The following is a 15,403-nucleotide window of genomic DNA, read 5'->3' as shown; positions in this document are numbered from 1 at the left end:
AATCAGTTAACTCACTCAAACAGCTGGTTGTAACATTTGTATAGATGTGAAATATACTTATGACATACATCTACATTTGTGTAATACCATGCAAGGCACTTCACGACGTGTGGCGGAGGGCACTTCATGTACCAGGGTCACTACCTGTTTCCCCTGTGCCAGTCACGAATGATTTGCAGGAAGAACGATCGCTGGTAAGCCTCTGTGTGGGCTCGAACCGATGAGCTTTGCGCGAGATACGTGCGGGAGGGAGCAAGGTATTGGCTGACTTTCTTCTAGGAACGCACGCTCTCAGAACTCTGACAGTGGACCACACCGTGATGAAGAACGCCTCTCCTGCAGCGCCTGCCACTGGAGTTGGCTGAGCATCTGCGTGAGACTTCCGTTCTTACTAAATGAACCTGTAACGAAACGTGCTGCTCTTCTTTGGATCTTTTCAGTTTCCTCTATCAGCTCTGTATGGTACTGATCCCAAGCTGACGAGCAATATTCAAGTACTGGTCTAAAGAGTGTTTTGTAAGCTACTTCCTATCTTGATGGACTACATTTACTGAGGATTATTCCAATGAGTCTGTGTCTGGCAGTTATCTTATCGGCGATTAATTTTATGTGGTTGTTCCACTTCAAATCGCTCCGTGCGCATACTCCTAGATAATTTGCGGAAGTAACTGCTTCGAGTGAATGTTTTGCAGTCGTGTAATCATACAGCAAAGCGTCTTTTCGCCCCTGTGCTTGCAATACGTTACATTTGTTTATATTGCTGGTCAATTGCCGTTCCCTGAACCAAGCGTCGATCCTCTGCAGGTCTTCTTGCATTTATCTGCAATTTTCTAGCGTTCTGACTTCTCCGTATAGAAGGAGGAGGAGGAGGAGGTTTGTGTTTAACGTCACATATGACTTCTCTGTACACAAAAGCCTCATCCGCACACAGCCTTCGGGAAGTTTCAACGTTATCTGCTTGGTCATATACACTGAAGAGCCAAAGAAATTGCTACACCTGCCTAATATCGTGTAGGGCCCCGAGAACACGCAGAAGTGCCGCAACAGATCGTGGCATGTACTCGACTAATGTCTGACGTAGTGCTGGAGGGAACTGACTCCATGAATCATACAGGACTGTCCATAAATCCGCAAGATTACGAGGGTGCGCAGATCTCTTCTGAACAGCACGTTGCAAGGCATTCCAGATATTCTCAATAACGTTCATGTCTGGGGAGTTTGAAGGCCAGAGGGAGTGTTTAAACTCAGAAGAGCGTTCCTGGAGCTACTCTGTAGCAATTCTGGACGTGTGGCGTGTCGCATTCTCCTACTCGAATTTCCCGAGCCTGTCGGAATGCACAATGGACATGGATGGACGCAGGTGATCAGACAGGATGCTTACGTACGTGTCACCTGTCAGAGACGTATCTAGACGTATCAGGGGTCCCATATCACTCCCACTGCACACGCCCCACACCATTACAGAGCTTCCACCAGCTTCAACAGTCCCCTGGTGACATGCAGGGTCTATAAATTAGCATTAGAAAATTGCAGCGAAATGCAGGAAAACCTGCAGCGGATAGGCACTTGGTGCAGGTAGTAGCACCTGACCCTTAACATAGACAAATGTAATGTATTGCGAATACATAGAAAGAAGGATCCTATATTGTATGACTATATGATATCGGAACAAACACTGGTAGCAGTTACTTCTGTAAAATATCTGGGAGTATGCGTACGGAACGATTTGAAGTGCAATGATCATATAAAATTAATTGTTGGTAAGGCGGGTGCCAGGTTGAGATCCATTGGGAGAGTCCTTAGAAAATGTAGTCCATCAACAAAGGCGGTAGCTTACAAAAAAATCGTTCGACCTATTTTTGAGTATTGCTCATCAGTGTGGGATCCGTACCAGGTCGGGTTGACAGAGGAGATAGAGAAGATCCAAAGAAGAGCGGCGCGTTTTGTCACAGGATTATTTGGTAAGCGTGATAGCGTTCGGTGATGTTTAGCAAACTCAAGTGGCAGACTCTGCAAGAGAGGCGCTCTGCATCGCGGTGTACCTTGCTGTCCAGGTTTCGAGAGGGTGCGTTTCTGGATGGGGTATCGAATATATTGCTTCCCCCTACTTATACCTCCCGAGGAGATCGCGAATGTAAAATTAGAGAGATTCGAGTGCGCACGGAGGCTTTCCGGCAGTCGTTCTTCCCGCGAACCATACGCGACTGGAACAGGAAAGAGAGGTAATGACAGTGGCACGTAAAGTGCGCTCTGCCACACACCGTTGGGTGGCTTGCGGAGTATAAATGTAGATGTAGATGTAGAATATGAAGTGAGGTCGATAACTAAAACCAGTCGGAGGGACCCTTACAGCATAACGGTACGTGGGCGATATTCTACGCCCCGTTTCGTTTTGTTGCTCTTCACGGCAAGCCATAGTGGGCTTAAATTTTAACAAGATAATGTCCGCCCGCACACATCAAGGGCTGAGAGTTTCTACCGTTTGTCTTTGTAGTTGCCAAAAGCGACCTTTGCCAGTAAGGTCGCCGGGTATCTCCCCAATTGGTAACGTCTGGGGCATTATGAGCAAGGCCCTCAAACCAACTGGGGATTTTGACGATCTGACGCACCAACTGGATACAATTTGGCACGATATCCCTGAGGAGGACCTCCAGCAACTCTGTCAATCTACACGAAGCCAAATGACTACTTGCATAAGTGACAGAGGTGGACCAAAGCATTATTGACTTGCTCAGTTTATGAACTACTTCTCTTGAATAAATTGCCGCGCGGGATTAGCCGAGCGGTCTTGGGCGCTGCAGTCATGGACTGTGCGGCTGGTCCCGGCGGAGGTTCGGTTCCTCCCTCGGGCATGTGTGTGTGTGTGTTTATCCTTAGGATAATTTAGGTTAAGTAGTGTGTAAGCTTAGGGACTGATGACCTTAGCAGCTACGTCGCATAAGATTTCACATACATTTGGACATTTTTTCTTGAATAAATCATCCAATTTTTCTGAAATTACAATCATTTGTTTGTCTGTACATGTACATCACATCTACCGATTTCTGTGCCATTTGGATAATTCCTTCGCGTTGCGTCGAATTTTTATTTCTCTATGAGTGTATTTATTTGATCTTACAGGAGTGCCTACCGCCTTGCGCAACATGACGACAAAACGTGGCACGAGGCCACAGTGTGGCGTTGTCTGCATAGCAGTACGAGGTTTCGGCCCCTTTAACTCTCGGTAACAGAATATTATCAGAAACCCTTAACACCGACGTTAACAAGCATTGTATCAATTTACTCTTATTTTCAATGGGTTTCAAATCCCGTTAATAACATACTATTACATTAAAAATCCATACTTGTTACAATATCTCAGTTAATACTGTATAACCGATATAAGGTATATTAACAGAGCATTAAAATTAAATGATCTTCTACGTTAATAATATACCATTACATTAAAAGCCTATACTTGTTACAATATCTCAGTTAATACTGTATAACCGATATAAGGTATATTAACAGAGCATTAAAATTAAATGATCTTCTACGTACTACTGTTTGCTGAGAGGTTCGTTTTGCTACTCTGAAGAGTTCAAGTGATGAAAGACGTGTTTCATCACCTGAGACTCATCTTGTTTAATGCAATTAATTGGCTATGGACGACAACGGTTCAGATGGTAAATGTCGGCTGCCGTTGATGGTCATAAGAATCTGTGGCAAGCGGATTTTCTGGAGTCTAAATATATGAATTGTGCACGTAAACTTTCCCATCCCTAAGCTCAGCACACGGAATTTTCTTGAACCATTTTAAGCGTATTCTGGCGTGATCCCTGTAGTAATTCTGGCTCGACATCCTGCCCCTTCCCTGTATAGTTGTGGTGGTGCTCCGCCTCTGGTGACGTCGACGTAGATGTGACACTCAAGCCAAATATTTCGTCCTATCTCTGGTCGGAATTTCACACGAAGGAAACTACTAAACCTGCCAAAATCAGCCGTCAGCTTGGACCAAGAACGTCATCGAAATAGAGTAAAATACGCGCCGGTGATCAAATACAGCTACTGAGATGTCGTATTACGCATGTGTTTTTTATTCCTTATTTATTCCATCTTCAGTGGCATCTTATGTATATTGTTTTTTAGCTAATATCAAGGATACTTGCTGATAACATTGTGAAGTACATTTTGCTTCTTGCTAACTGCATAACATCAGAAATAATTTATTGCTTTTCACAATATATATAAATGACCTAGTTCCATGCGGCTTTTCGCAGATGATGCTGTAGTATACAGAGAAGTAGCAGTATTAGAACATTGCAGCGAAATGCAGGAAGATCTGCAGCGGATAGGCACTTGGTGCAGGGAGTGGCAACTGACCCTTAACATAGACAAATGTAATGTATTGCGAATACATAGAAAGAAGGATCCTTTATTGCATGGTTATATGATAGCGGAACAAACACTGGTAGCAGTTACTTCTGTAAAATATCTGGGAGTATGCGTACGGAACGATTTGAAGTGGAATGATCATATAAAATTAATTGTTGGAAAGGCGGGTGCCAGGTTGAGATTTATTGGGAGAGTCCTTAGAAAATGTAGTCCATCAACAAAGGAGGTGGCTTACAATACACTCGTTCGACCTATACTTGAGTATTGCTCATCAGTGTGGGATCTGTACCAGATCGGGTTGACGGAGGAGATAGAGAAGATCCAAAGAAGAGCGGCGCGTTTCGTCACAGGGTTATTTGGTAAGCGTGATAGCGATACGGAAATGTTGAGCAAAGTGGCAGACTCTGCAAGAGAGGCGCTGTATCGAGGTGTAGCTTGCTGTCCAGTTTTCGAGAGGGTGCGTTTCTGGATGATTTATCGAATATATTGCTTCTCCCTACTTATACCTCCCGATCACGAATGTAAAATTAGAGAGATTCGTGCGCGCACGGAGGCTATCCGGCAGTCGTTCTTCCTGCGAATCATACGCGACTGGAACAGGAAAAGGAGGTAATGACAGTGGCACGTAAAGTGCCCTCCGCCACACACCACTGGGTGGTTTGCGGACTATAAATGTAGATGTACTAAAATAAAATTATGAAGAATTGCATCAATTTTATCAGCAAATTATATAAATGATGCCGTTAAAGGTGGTTATGTGCCCGACACTAGTACAACAATAAATAAGAAATAAGAAGTACATTGCACTGAGCAGTTTACGTGAGTATATATGGTGAGTATATATGTAACTTTAATGTATTTACAGTATTTGCAAGCTGCAGAGCACCACATGTACAATATATCTCATTATAGTTGCTCCAATTACCTTATGTTCCTTAGCTCCGCCAATACACAGTGTCTCATTTCATCCTAACCTACACTATGAGCTACGCCACAGATCAGTCTTTCACGACAACCTACATTCCAAACAGTAATATAGAGACAACACAAGTATTGCTAGTGTTCTGTGGTGCCTCTGTGTGCAGACGTTTGATATTACAGGCCACAAAAGTATCTCGTCATAGTTAAAAACAGACACGAGGTATCGGTAGGTTCAGTTGGCTCACCTTGGTGGACGTGGACAGGCGCTTGCCGGAGCCGCAGCCGAACACCTTGGCGAGGCTCTTGGTGGTGGGCACCAGGTTGAAGGGCGGCGGCACCGTGTCGCCCTCCTCGAAGTAGCTGATCCACAAGTGGCTGCGGGCGAACTTCCACTCCGTGTCCGCGCGTTCCTGCGGGACCACCACAAACAGGCTGCACGGGCGGTTTGCAGTTGTAAATTCATACAGCCGTGTGTCCAGTTTGCAGCAGGTGTAGAGTTACAGCTTAAGGAATGTTCAGTGTGAAAGAAACCAATAAAAATGATCAAAAACAACGCAAAAGTCCATAAACACGCTAATATTACAGGGTGTTGCAAAAAGATTCATCCGATTGCACAAGACTATATCTTATACATGAATTTGGATACAGACTTGGGGTGAATTTCAATATAAGACTACAAGGCTTTTGTTTTCAAAAGAATCTTCGAATTTGACACCGGTATTTTACACCCATGCACATAAACATTGCCATACATTTTAAAATTAGTTTGAGAGTCCAGGTTTCACTTACTTCTTACAGACGTTCAGTATGGCCTCCCCCTAAGGACGACAAACGTTTAGACGATACACAACTCGTCGTCGTTCACACTCAGATCCAATATAAGGGCAGACACAGAGATAGTCTGTCACAGACCTACTTAAAACATATATATACAAAGGTCGTCCAAAAACTTTTGCACAGTCATCTCTAATTTTTTTTGCGGGAGGAGAATGAAATTTTTTGTGAACATACTTGGAGCATCCAGCTATAAGTTGGTATATGAAAGTATTTTCTTTTATTTACAGGTGAGCCATAATGGACTGTGAAGTAAATGTCAGATTGCGACAACGGTCGGTGATGAAGTTCCTCTTCAAGACTGGCGATTACTCTGCCATATCGATTCACAGGAAGTTGCTCCCTGTTTATGGGGAGGAAACAGTGAATCGCAGCAGTATCCAGCGGTGGTTGCAGAGGCTTAAAGAAGGTGATTTCTCTCTACTGGACACTGCACGGTGCGGTAGACCATCAACGGCAGTGAGTGATCCGAATAAGGAAACCATTGATCAAATCATCCAAAATGACAGATGAGTGACGACACGACAACTTGCTGAAATGACTCGTTTGTTAATTGCGTAGTGTGGTATCACTGGTACAAAAACCTGTCTACGATGGGTACCTGGATTATTGACAAGAGAAATGGAAACGATGAGAAAGAACGTGTGGGAGGGTTTCATGAAGACCTTTATGCAAGAGTGGAAACAGTGTTTTGACGTCCTCATTACCCAGGCTGAAACATGGTTGTTTTGTCCGAACCTGAGAGAAAAACCCAATCCATGGCGTGGCGTCACCCGGGTTCCCCTCGGAAGAAGAAACCAAGACTTTCACGAACAGCGGGCCGAAAGGTGATGGCCTCCTTCTTCTGGGATCAGTGTGGTGTCATTTTCATTAACCTTTTCGAACCTGGCTCCAAAATTAACCGGGACCGCTACTGTTTGTCATTGGACAAGGTGCAACGTGCCAGCAAGACCCGCAGACTACAGCTTCAGGGTTAGCTCATCAGACTACACCATGACAATGCCAAACGAAATACATCCCTTATGACGCAGGAGAAAATCAGGAAAATGGGTTGGAAAATTTTTCCTCATCCTCCCTACAGTCCGGACTTGGCTCCGTCTGATTTTTACCTCTTTGGTCGTCTGAAGGCCCACCTACACGGTAAAACATTTCATAGTGAAAAAGACCTTATTTCCTGTGTCAAGCGATGATGTAAAAGTCAATCCCCAGAATTTTACCTAAGTGCATTAACATCATGGAAAGAACGTTGGGCCAGATGCGTCACAGCTGATGGAGGCTACTCTGAGTAGGCTCACTATATAGCTAAATGTTCCAAGTACGTTCACAAAAAAATTCGTTCTCCTCCTTCAAAAAAAAAAAAAAAAAATAAAATTAGAGGCGACTGTGCAAAACTTTTTGAACGCCCTTTGTATTTATATAAAATGTTCGGGTGGCCTTGGAGACCAGTGGTGCAATGTGAATCCGCCCCTCCCTTTTGCCTGATCCAACATTGAGGGAATTCACTATGAGGAAATGTTCTTACATTAAAGTGCCAGTGTAATGGTGCTCCTTCCAGTTGAAAAATGAAATTTTCGGTAGTTTCTCTCAATCTAGGAAAAAACCAGATCACCAACATATCCAGATACGTGATTGCTGTATCCATATTTTCATAAAAAAATTGGCGTAAATCTTTTACACAAAAATTGCAGGTAGAATGAAGTTCTGGTATTGTAGCTGAATGTTGCTATCAGTTCAGCCCAAACATGCATGGTAGAAGAAAAGTTGTTTCCTGTTATGGTTCTGCAAGAGGTGGCAGTAAGGCCATGACCGAAATGCGAGATGCTCTGTCGACAGCTGATATTATGTGACCTATGACTGAACTGCGGCAGATGGCTCGTTTTGTTGCCCAAAATTTAAACTCATGTCCTGTACTATCCACATCGTCGTGATATGCAGTGTATCCGAAAAAACGGCAGTCAGCAGTCTGTTGCATAACTAAAATCACGATCACTTTGTTCATTGCGATTAAAGCTAACCTCTGTGAGCAAACTCAAAACAGAAATATTCCAGTTTCAGCGCTAAAAGCAAGCTGTCATTTCTCGCTATCATTGGTTACCTGGAACTATCCTCGCATTGGCTACACGAGCCGAGTGTTACCAACCGATGAGCAATCCTCGTTGGCACTTGGTTGCAAATTATAGGCGACACAGGCAATTCTAAATGAAAAAAGAATGGTAGGAAGAAAGAAAGTGCAAATAAGGAAATCAATATGATGATAAAAATGACACGGCAAAGTATCACAAATAAAAAAATTACATGTAATCAGTTGACTGAATAACAATAATAAAGTCTCTTGATTAGATTTAGAAATAATAAAAATTTCCCTCCATTCGACGAGTTTCGAACCTATAGCCTTCGATACATCAGGGTGTATGCTAATCACATTAACCTGCAGTGTGGTGTTATACTCTGCTACCCCAGTTGCAACAATGAATTACAGACTTAAAAAATTTGGCTTTATGGAATGTCGTCGAAGCTTATCTAATTAAGCTGATCTCTGTGATTATAATAACGGTTTAAGTGATGCTGAACCGTGCCTTATCCAGAAGGATCCAGTAGTGTTTGGTGAGTGTTGCGTACGAAACATGAGCCGGCCGTTGTGGCCGAGCGGTTCTAGGCGCTTCAGTCCGGAACCACCCTGCTGCTACGGTCGCAGGTTCGAATCCTGCCTCGGGCATGGATGTGTGTGATGTCCTTAGGTTAGTTAGGTTTAAGTAGTTCTAAGTCTAGGGGACTGATGACCTCAGATGTTAGGTCCCATAGTGCTCAGAGACATTTGAACCATTTTTACGAAACATGTCTATTTTGTCTTGAAATTTCTGGTGTCATCGATGAGTGCTCTGCTTTGTAATAGGTGCAGTCTATACTCCCGACGAAAATAACGCTGCACAGCCATAACTGAACTGTACCTGTTGAAACAGAGGATACTAAACGCCTTTTTTTGCTGTACCGTCGCCATCTCGGCTGGTTAATCACTAACATCGATTTGCAGTAGGGTTTTAGAACATATACCGTGGTCGAACATTATCAGTCACCTCGAAGACAACAATTTATTGACAAATAAACACAACTCTTTATTTTCATGAAGTAATCCATAGCCACATCCAGTGACACCAATAGGCTGAGGATGATATGGCGGTTGGTCAGTACTGTTGCGCTTTCCGTGGCCTGTTCGGACGGAGTAAAGTAAAGTAAAGCAATGGGTGTTATCGACAGAGAACGTTAAAATGATTCCATATTTTTAGATTTCCAGAAGACTTTTGACGCCGTTCCTCACAAGAGACTTCTAATTAATTGCGTGCCTATGCAGTATCGTCTCAGTTGCGTTACCGGACTGGTAATTTCGTGTCAGAAAGTTCACAGTTGGTAATGATTGATTGAAAGACATCGAGTAAAGCAGAAGTGATATCTGGAGTTGCCCAAGGAAGCGTTATAGGCCCTCTTTTGTTACTGATCTACCTAAACGATTTGGGAGACAGTCTGAGCAGTCCTCTTACACTGTTTGCAGATGATACTGTCATTTACCATCATTTAAAATCATTAGGTGATCAAAACTAATTGCAAAATGATTCAAACAGGATATCTGTTTGGTGCAAAAAAGTGGCAATTGTCTGTAAATCACGAAAAGTGTGAAGTCATCCACATGAGCACTAAGAAGAATCTGTTAAATTTCATTTACACAATAAATCATACAAATTAAAAGCGTGTAAACTCAAATAAATATTTAAGGTTTACAATTAAACTGGAACGATCACATAGATAATATCGTGCGGAAAGCAAACGAAAGACTGCGATTTGTTGGCTGAACACTTAGAAGATGCGACAGGTCTACTAAAGAGACTAATTATACTACGCTTGTTCGCTCTCTTCTGGAGTGTTGTTGTGAGGTATGGGAACCGCATCAGATAGGATTGACGAGGACATCGAAAAGATCAAAGAAGGGCAGCTTGTTTTGTATTATCGCGAAATAGGAAAGAGTTCCACAGACATGATAAACGGATTTGGAGTGGCATTCATTCAAACAGAGGCAAATTTCGCTCCAGCAGGACTTTATTATGAAATTTCAATCACCAGTTTCTTCTTCAGAGTGTGAAAATGTATTGTTGGTTCCTACCTACATAGGGAGAAATGATCATCAACTAAACTAAGAGATATCAGAGCTCGCTCAGAAAGATTTAGTGTTCGTTTTTGCCGCGCGCTGTTCGAGAGTAGAGCGGTAGAAAGTAACTTAAGGCTGGTTCGATGAACCCTCTGTAAACCCTCCAGCAGGCACTTAACTGTGGACTGCAGAGTAATTATGTAGATGTAGAGGTAGATGTAGATGTAGAGCCACCGAGCTAGCAGCAACAGGGAGTCCACCGCCGGCAACCACTGGCCCCAAGGTAAACTTTTAGTTTAGATACGTGCGTTGTAATTCAAACCAAGGCCTGTCCCCATTCATGTAAAATGTGCAGTCTTGTGAAATCTGAAAATCATTTTTGAACTGTCTGTATATTGAAATGGTTCAATGCACTTTTCATCTCATTTTCAAAACGTGACGTCTAGGTTATCTGAAACCTTATTGGTGTTCTATAAGAGGACAGCACTACTCATTTTTAGAGCGACTAATTCAAGCCTTTTATATAATTTTCACCGGTGAATTTCACCTTTCACCAAACTCACCAAGAAAAAAATATACCAGACTAGGGTTCGGCCACCTTGATCGCCAACAAATGTAACCATTGCGGCTGATCTATCAGTCAAGCTGTTTGTATTCAGATGATGTGTTACCTGAAAGATGGAATGAGCAGAGGACCCACTATGCTGAATGAGCACGCCCAATCTTGTAACCAAAACCAACAACAGTGGTAAATCTGCAGTGTATCACATGAACTTTCTAGTGATACTGTTTTTCCTTCATTTGCAATAGGTAATTCGGAGGCAGGAATTCATCGATTACCAAGTTGAGTCACCCCTGTGCGAGAGCTGCGTGGTGACATCCAAGCAAGTGATCACTGGCCGCGTTCTGTGATCCCAAGGAACAGCTCATTCACTACCAAGACTATTGAAGTGTGGACAATAAGAACTTTGTTGGAGGCAAATAATATAGCAATATATAAAGACATATATTCAGTTAGTAGCCACTGGTCAAAGAAAGTTTTAATATTTTAATGTGCCTCAGCATTTGCGTGATGTATTAACGTGTTGTTTGTGCAATACATTATTTTCAAACGCCCTGTATTAGAAAATGGGTGAATGGATGATGTCGGAGATCATACGAATAATATAAATCTCATTTTGCAGAAAATCTCTATATCTGAGACCCGTATTGTTGTACAACTGACCAGTTATCGACATTACAACACGACACGTTTAAGAGTGTAGGTGGGCTACTGACATCAGCGTGAAGTGAAAAAAAAAAGGATTGTCGTACATGGTGAAATACTATCTGGATGTATGCAGTAATAATCGGTAAGTGCACTGCATACATCATCCAACTCTATTTATAGACACGGTCATTGTTCTTACTGTATTTGGAACACGGTACGAAAACTAAAATTACGGCAGTTCCTGGTCACATATACATTCTACTTTACACCATTTTGACTTTATCAGGTGTCGGTAGCCCACAGGGATTTCACTGGGGACAGTTCCTCACCACAACATACTACCCTACCCAAACATGACGCGTATTGTCGCATCTTGGTCGGCAAACGAGCAACGGCCTGTGCAGGTACTTTGTCCGAAATGGGCGCTAACTACTGAGCGATCGCGTGGTCGGAGTCTGAGAATGCCCAGGGTGGTTAGTAGGTTAGTGGGTATCATATCCACATTTACCACAGGGACAGCGTACTCAGGAGCTGAGCTAGGGGAGGGCAACTCATCTTAGTTTGGAGGCGAATGACGGAATGGTTTTGAGATTTCACGACAAATAGCTCTGGTTGTGCTCGCATTACGTGTTTTAGCTCTGTTTAAAGTGATAAAACTGTCTGTTTGCCGGAGAGCGATAGGAATTCAGTTGTCTAAGATGTTTTTCTAGTGGAGGGGTGCGGCTGCCATCGCTGACGTCTCCTCGCTACGTCCATGGACAGTGGTGAAACAATTCACACAAAGACAAATTTTCACATCACTGATATAGGAACTACCGAGACGCAGAATCATATTGAATATATCAACTGTTTTGTCCAACATGTAATTAAAGAGTAATTCAGACACAAAGCAACAAATTCATTAATTACAGTGTTTTTATTATAACTTCAGAACTATACATGTTATGAATATAGCTAATTATGTGTAGATGAGAACGAGCGCTATAAGCAGAGAGTGTAGTCAAATTTGGATAATCGCAAAGAAACAGCACTAATTACTTAATTAACTAATTAACTGTAAATTACAGATAACTGACACACGCAAGATAACTGCACTGAAAGACAATATGGTGTACCTATATAACAACTGTCTCATATACCGATAAGTGAGAATTTATATCTGTTAATGAATTATCATCAAAGATAGTAGTTGTCTTATAAATTTTGGTTGAGAAAAAAGGTTAAATTTGCGTATTAAATGACATGATTTACTTATACTCGCGCCGTGACAGGCATATTAATTAATTGTAAATGTCTCAGAAACGAATGAAGATCCGTTCACTAAGCACGGTTGAAATCTGCGTATATGCGTGATTAATTTCGTATGCTAATATTGTAAGTTGGACAAATACTTTAAGAAGAAGAAATATGAACTAAATATATCATTAAGACCACTATAATCGGTAATGCTAGGGTGGCAGACTGACGAAGTTGAGCAAGCACTGAGTCAGTACGGGGTCTTTCCTTTTCGGCAGGACAAAATATTGGCTTTGATCGATGCATCGTAGAGGGTAACGCTAGCTACTATCGTAGCTCCGGCACTGTGACAGGCGAATGAGAAGACGCTCTGCTCTGCCCCCTCACTAGCTCAGCTCTCTTACTGCAGACACTGTGGCCCTGGGGCGGAGGGTTGGGCTGTTATTGCTACTAGTGTGGTTCTTTTTCTTCCAGTACGATGCGATCAATGTCCGAGACTACATTTAAGAGTTGCTAGCAGCGAATACTTGGCAGAGTTACCTGATTTTGTAGTAGGCGGTCCGGCGGCACTTACCGAAATGATCTGGTAGGAGTTGGACATCATAGCGATGAGCATGTTGAGCAGCACGATGATGTTGATGACAGAGTACGAACCAAACATCAGCAGGGCCCAGAATCTCGTGAAACTTTTGATGCCGACCAGCTCGAAGTTCATCAGGTCAACCAATCCAAAACTTGCCCAGAAGAGTGACTGTGACGTCTCGAACAGACTGGAAATCACCATAGGAAAATTTTAGCGAACCGGCAGAAAATACTCTGTCATTACATTAGGTATAATTCTGTGTGCAAATCTCTCGCTCGGCGCGGTTTTTTTAAATCTGGCGTAGTGATGTAAGTATCTTTCGGCAGCATCAAAGTAAAAGTCGTCTGACTTATATTAATGCATAATTTTTGTAATTGTTTTCAAACCGATGAAATGATGAACTTCAATATCGCGGACCTCACTCTTTGTGGTAAGTTCTATATAAAGACAGTTTTTTGGTGATATCAGGCAGTGCGATCAACGTTGAATAATAAATCTCGCCGTTTATCTTAAAGAATTTTAATTAATCACCACTGTATATTCCGAAGTCCAGCGTCATCAGCAGGGTTTCAACTTACTATTGAAGAAACGGTGTTATGATGTAAATGGGGTGTCAAGGTCAATTAAATCAGAGCACCTTTCAGCGAATAAAATTCACCTTTCATTGCCAGAGATGAGGTTCGTATCTCGTTGAAATCACACTGAAATGGCCTTAGAAATGAGCTAGAGGTCTAACTATGAAGCTCTTCTCTCACATTTCCGTTGACAGTTCATAAAAAAATATATATATTTCCTAAAACGCTGTAAGAAATTAATCATTTAATATTTCACTCAAGGAAGTCATTTTACTGCAGTCTGGATATGTTGAACTACGATTGGTTGTCTTTAATGAAATAAAATGTGAATTTTTTTATAAAACGTAGTCGATACCAGCCACAGTTTCGTGTCACTGAACGTTATATTTGTGACACGTTTTGAACTATAGTCCACTATTTGAGTCAACTGGAAGAGTACTAAGTAGATTGAAAGCTGAGCAGCGCTTCTAACACGTGTCAAGAGAGAAATGGTCTGTGTATGAGATAAATTTACTTCATTCACTAGCCCACTAATCTAGATAAGTGTATTTAAGAGGTTACTCACAGTGTCAACGGGACAAAGAGAGCGCTCTTCTGCTGCGTGACCCTTTATCAATTACAGTGGCTGATTTATTCGGTGACAGTTGTTCTGGGAACTCGCATAATACAACAGAAAAACGTTTAAATATCAAAAGAGAGGCCTATTCCAGCCACAATGCGGCGTCGAAATAATCCGATGACGAAAGTTGAATATTTATGGTGGACTGGTACTCAAACTCGGATCTCCCGCGTAACGCGAGCGGTTGCCTTAACTGCTTCGGCCATGTGGTCACGCTGCCCAAATCCTCAATTTGCCACACGCTAGTAGCGTCCACTGTCCAGTCACCTACTCGCCCGCGACGAGTCTGTACTTCCGCAAGAGGGTCCGACCCTATTGTGCATCTACACTGAAGTTGTCAAGGGAGTCATACCTACAAATACACTGTCTGACAGAACAGATACCACACATATATACAAAAAAAAAATGTTTCTCCCTGCGTAGATCGACAGCCTGCTCTAATTTAAATAATGAAGAACTAAAACAAAATGTAGTTCGACTCCCTATCTGTGTTACATACTGATGATAGTTGTCAAAAGTATTCTGAACAGTAGCTTTGAAGACAGCAGACAATAGAGTACAACATCTTTAACTAAGCTCTTTAGTTAGTGCTTGTTGTAACAGTTGGCAACGGCCTTGCCGCAGTGGATCCACCGGTTCCCGTGAAATCACCGAAGTTAAGCGCTGTAGGGCGTGGTCGGCACTTGGATGGGTGACCATCCAGGCCGCCATGCGCTGTTGCCATTTTGCGGGGTGCACTCAGCTTCGTGATGCCAATTGAGTAGATCGACAGCCTGCTCTAATTTAAATAATGAAGAACTAAAACAAAATGTAGTTCGACTCCCTATCTGTGTTACATACTGATGATAGTTGTCAAAAGTATTCTGAACAGTAGCTTTGAAGACAGCAGACAATAGAGTACAACATCTTTAAC

General features: G+C 42.4%; 1 protein-coding gene and 1 pseudogene across 2 annotated transcripts in view; one reads left to right on the top strand and one right to left on the bottom strand.

The window, feature by feature from the left end:
• LOC126198891 (transient receptor potential protein) overlaps positions 1-15,403 on the bottom strand; it is a 439,251-nt gene that overhangs the window by 84,032 nt on the left and 339,816 nt on the right. For both annotated transcript variants that reach the window (XM_049935507.1, XM_049935506.1), the window contains exons 15-16: positions 13,288-13,483; positions 5,541-5,705 (exon numbers count right to left, since the gene is read on the bottom strand). In XM_049935507.1, the coding sequence (XP_049791464.1) occupies positions 5,541-5,705; positions 13,288-13,483 (361 nt within the window). The remainder of the gene's footprint in view (positions 1-5,540; positions 5,706-13,287; positions 13,484-15,403) is intronic.
• On the top strand, positions 15,096-15,213 carry LOC126200013 (5S ribosomal RNA; annotated as a pseudogene).

The sequence above is a fragment of the Schistocerca nitens genome, chromosome 8, assembly GCF_023898315.1.
Source record: "Schistocerca nitens isolate TAMUIC-IGC-003100 chromosome 8, iqSchNite1.1, whole genome shotgun sequence".
NCBI lineage: Eukaryota > Metazoa > Arthropoda > Insecta > Orthoptera > Acrididae > Schistocerca > Schistocerca nitens.
This window is presented reverse-complemented; position numbering and strand designations above follow the sequence as displayed.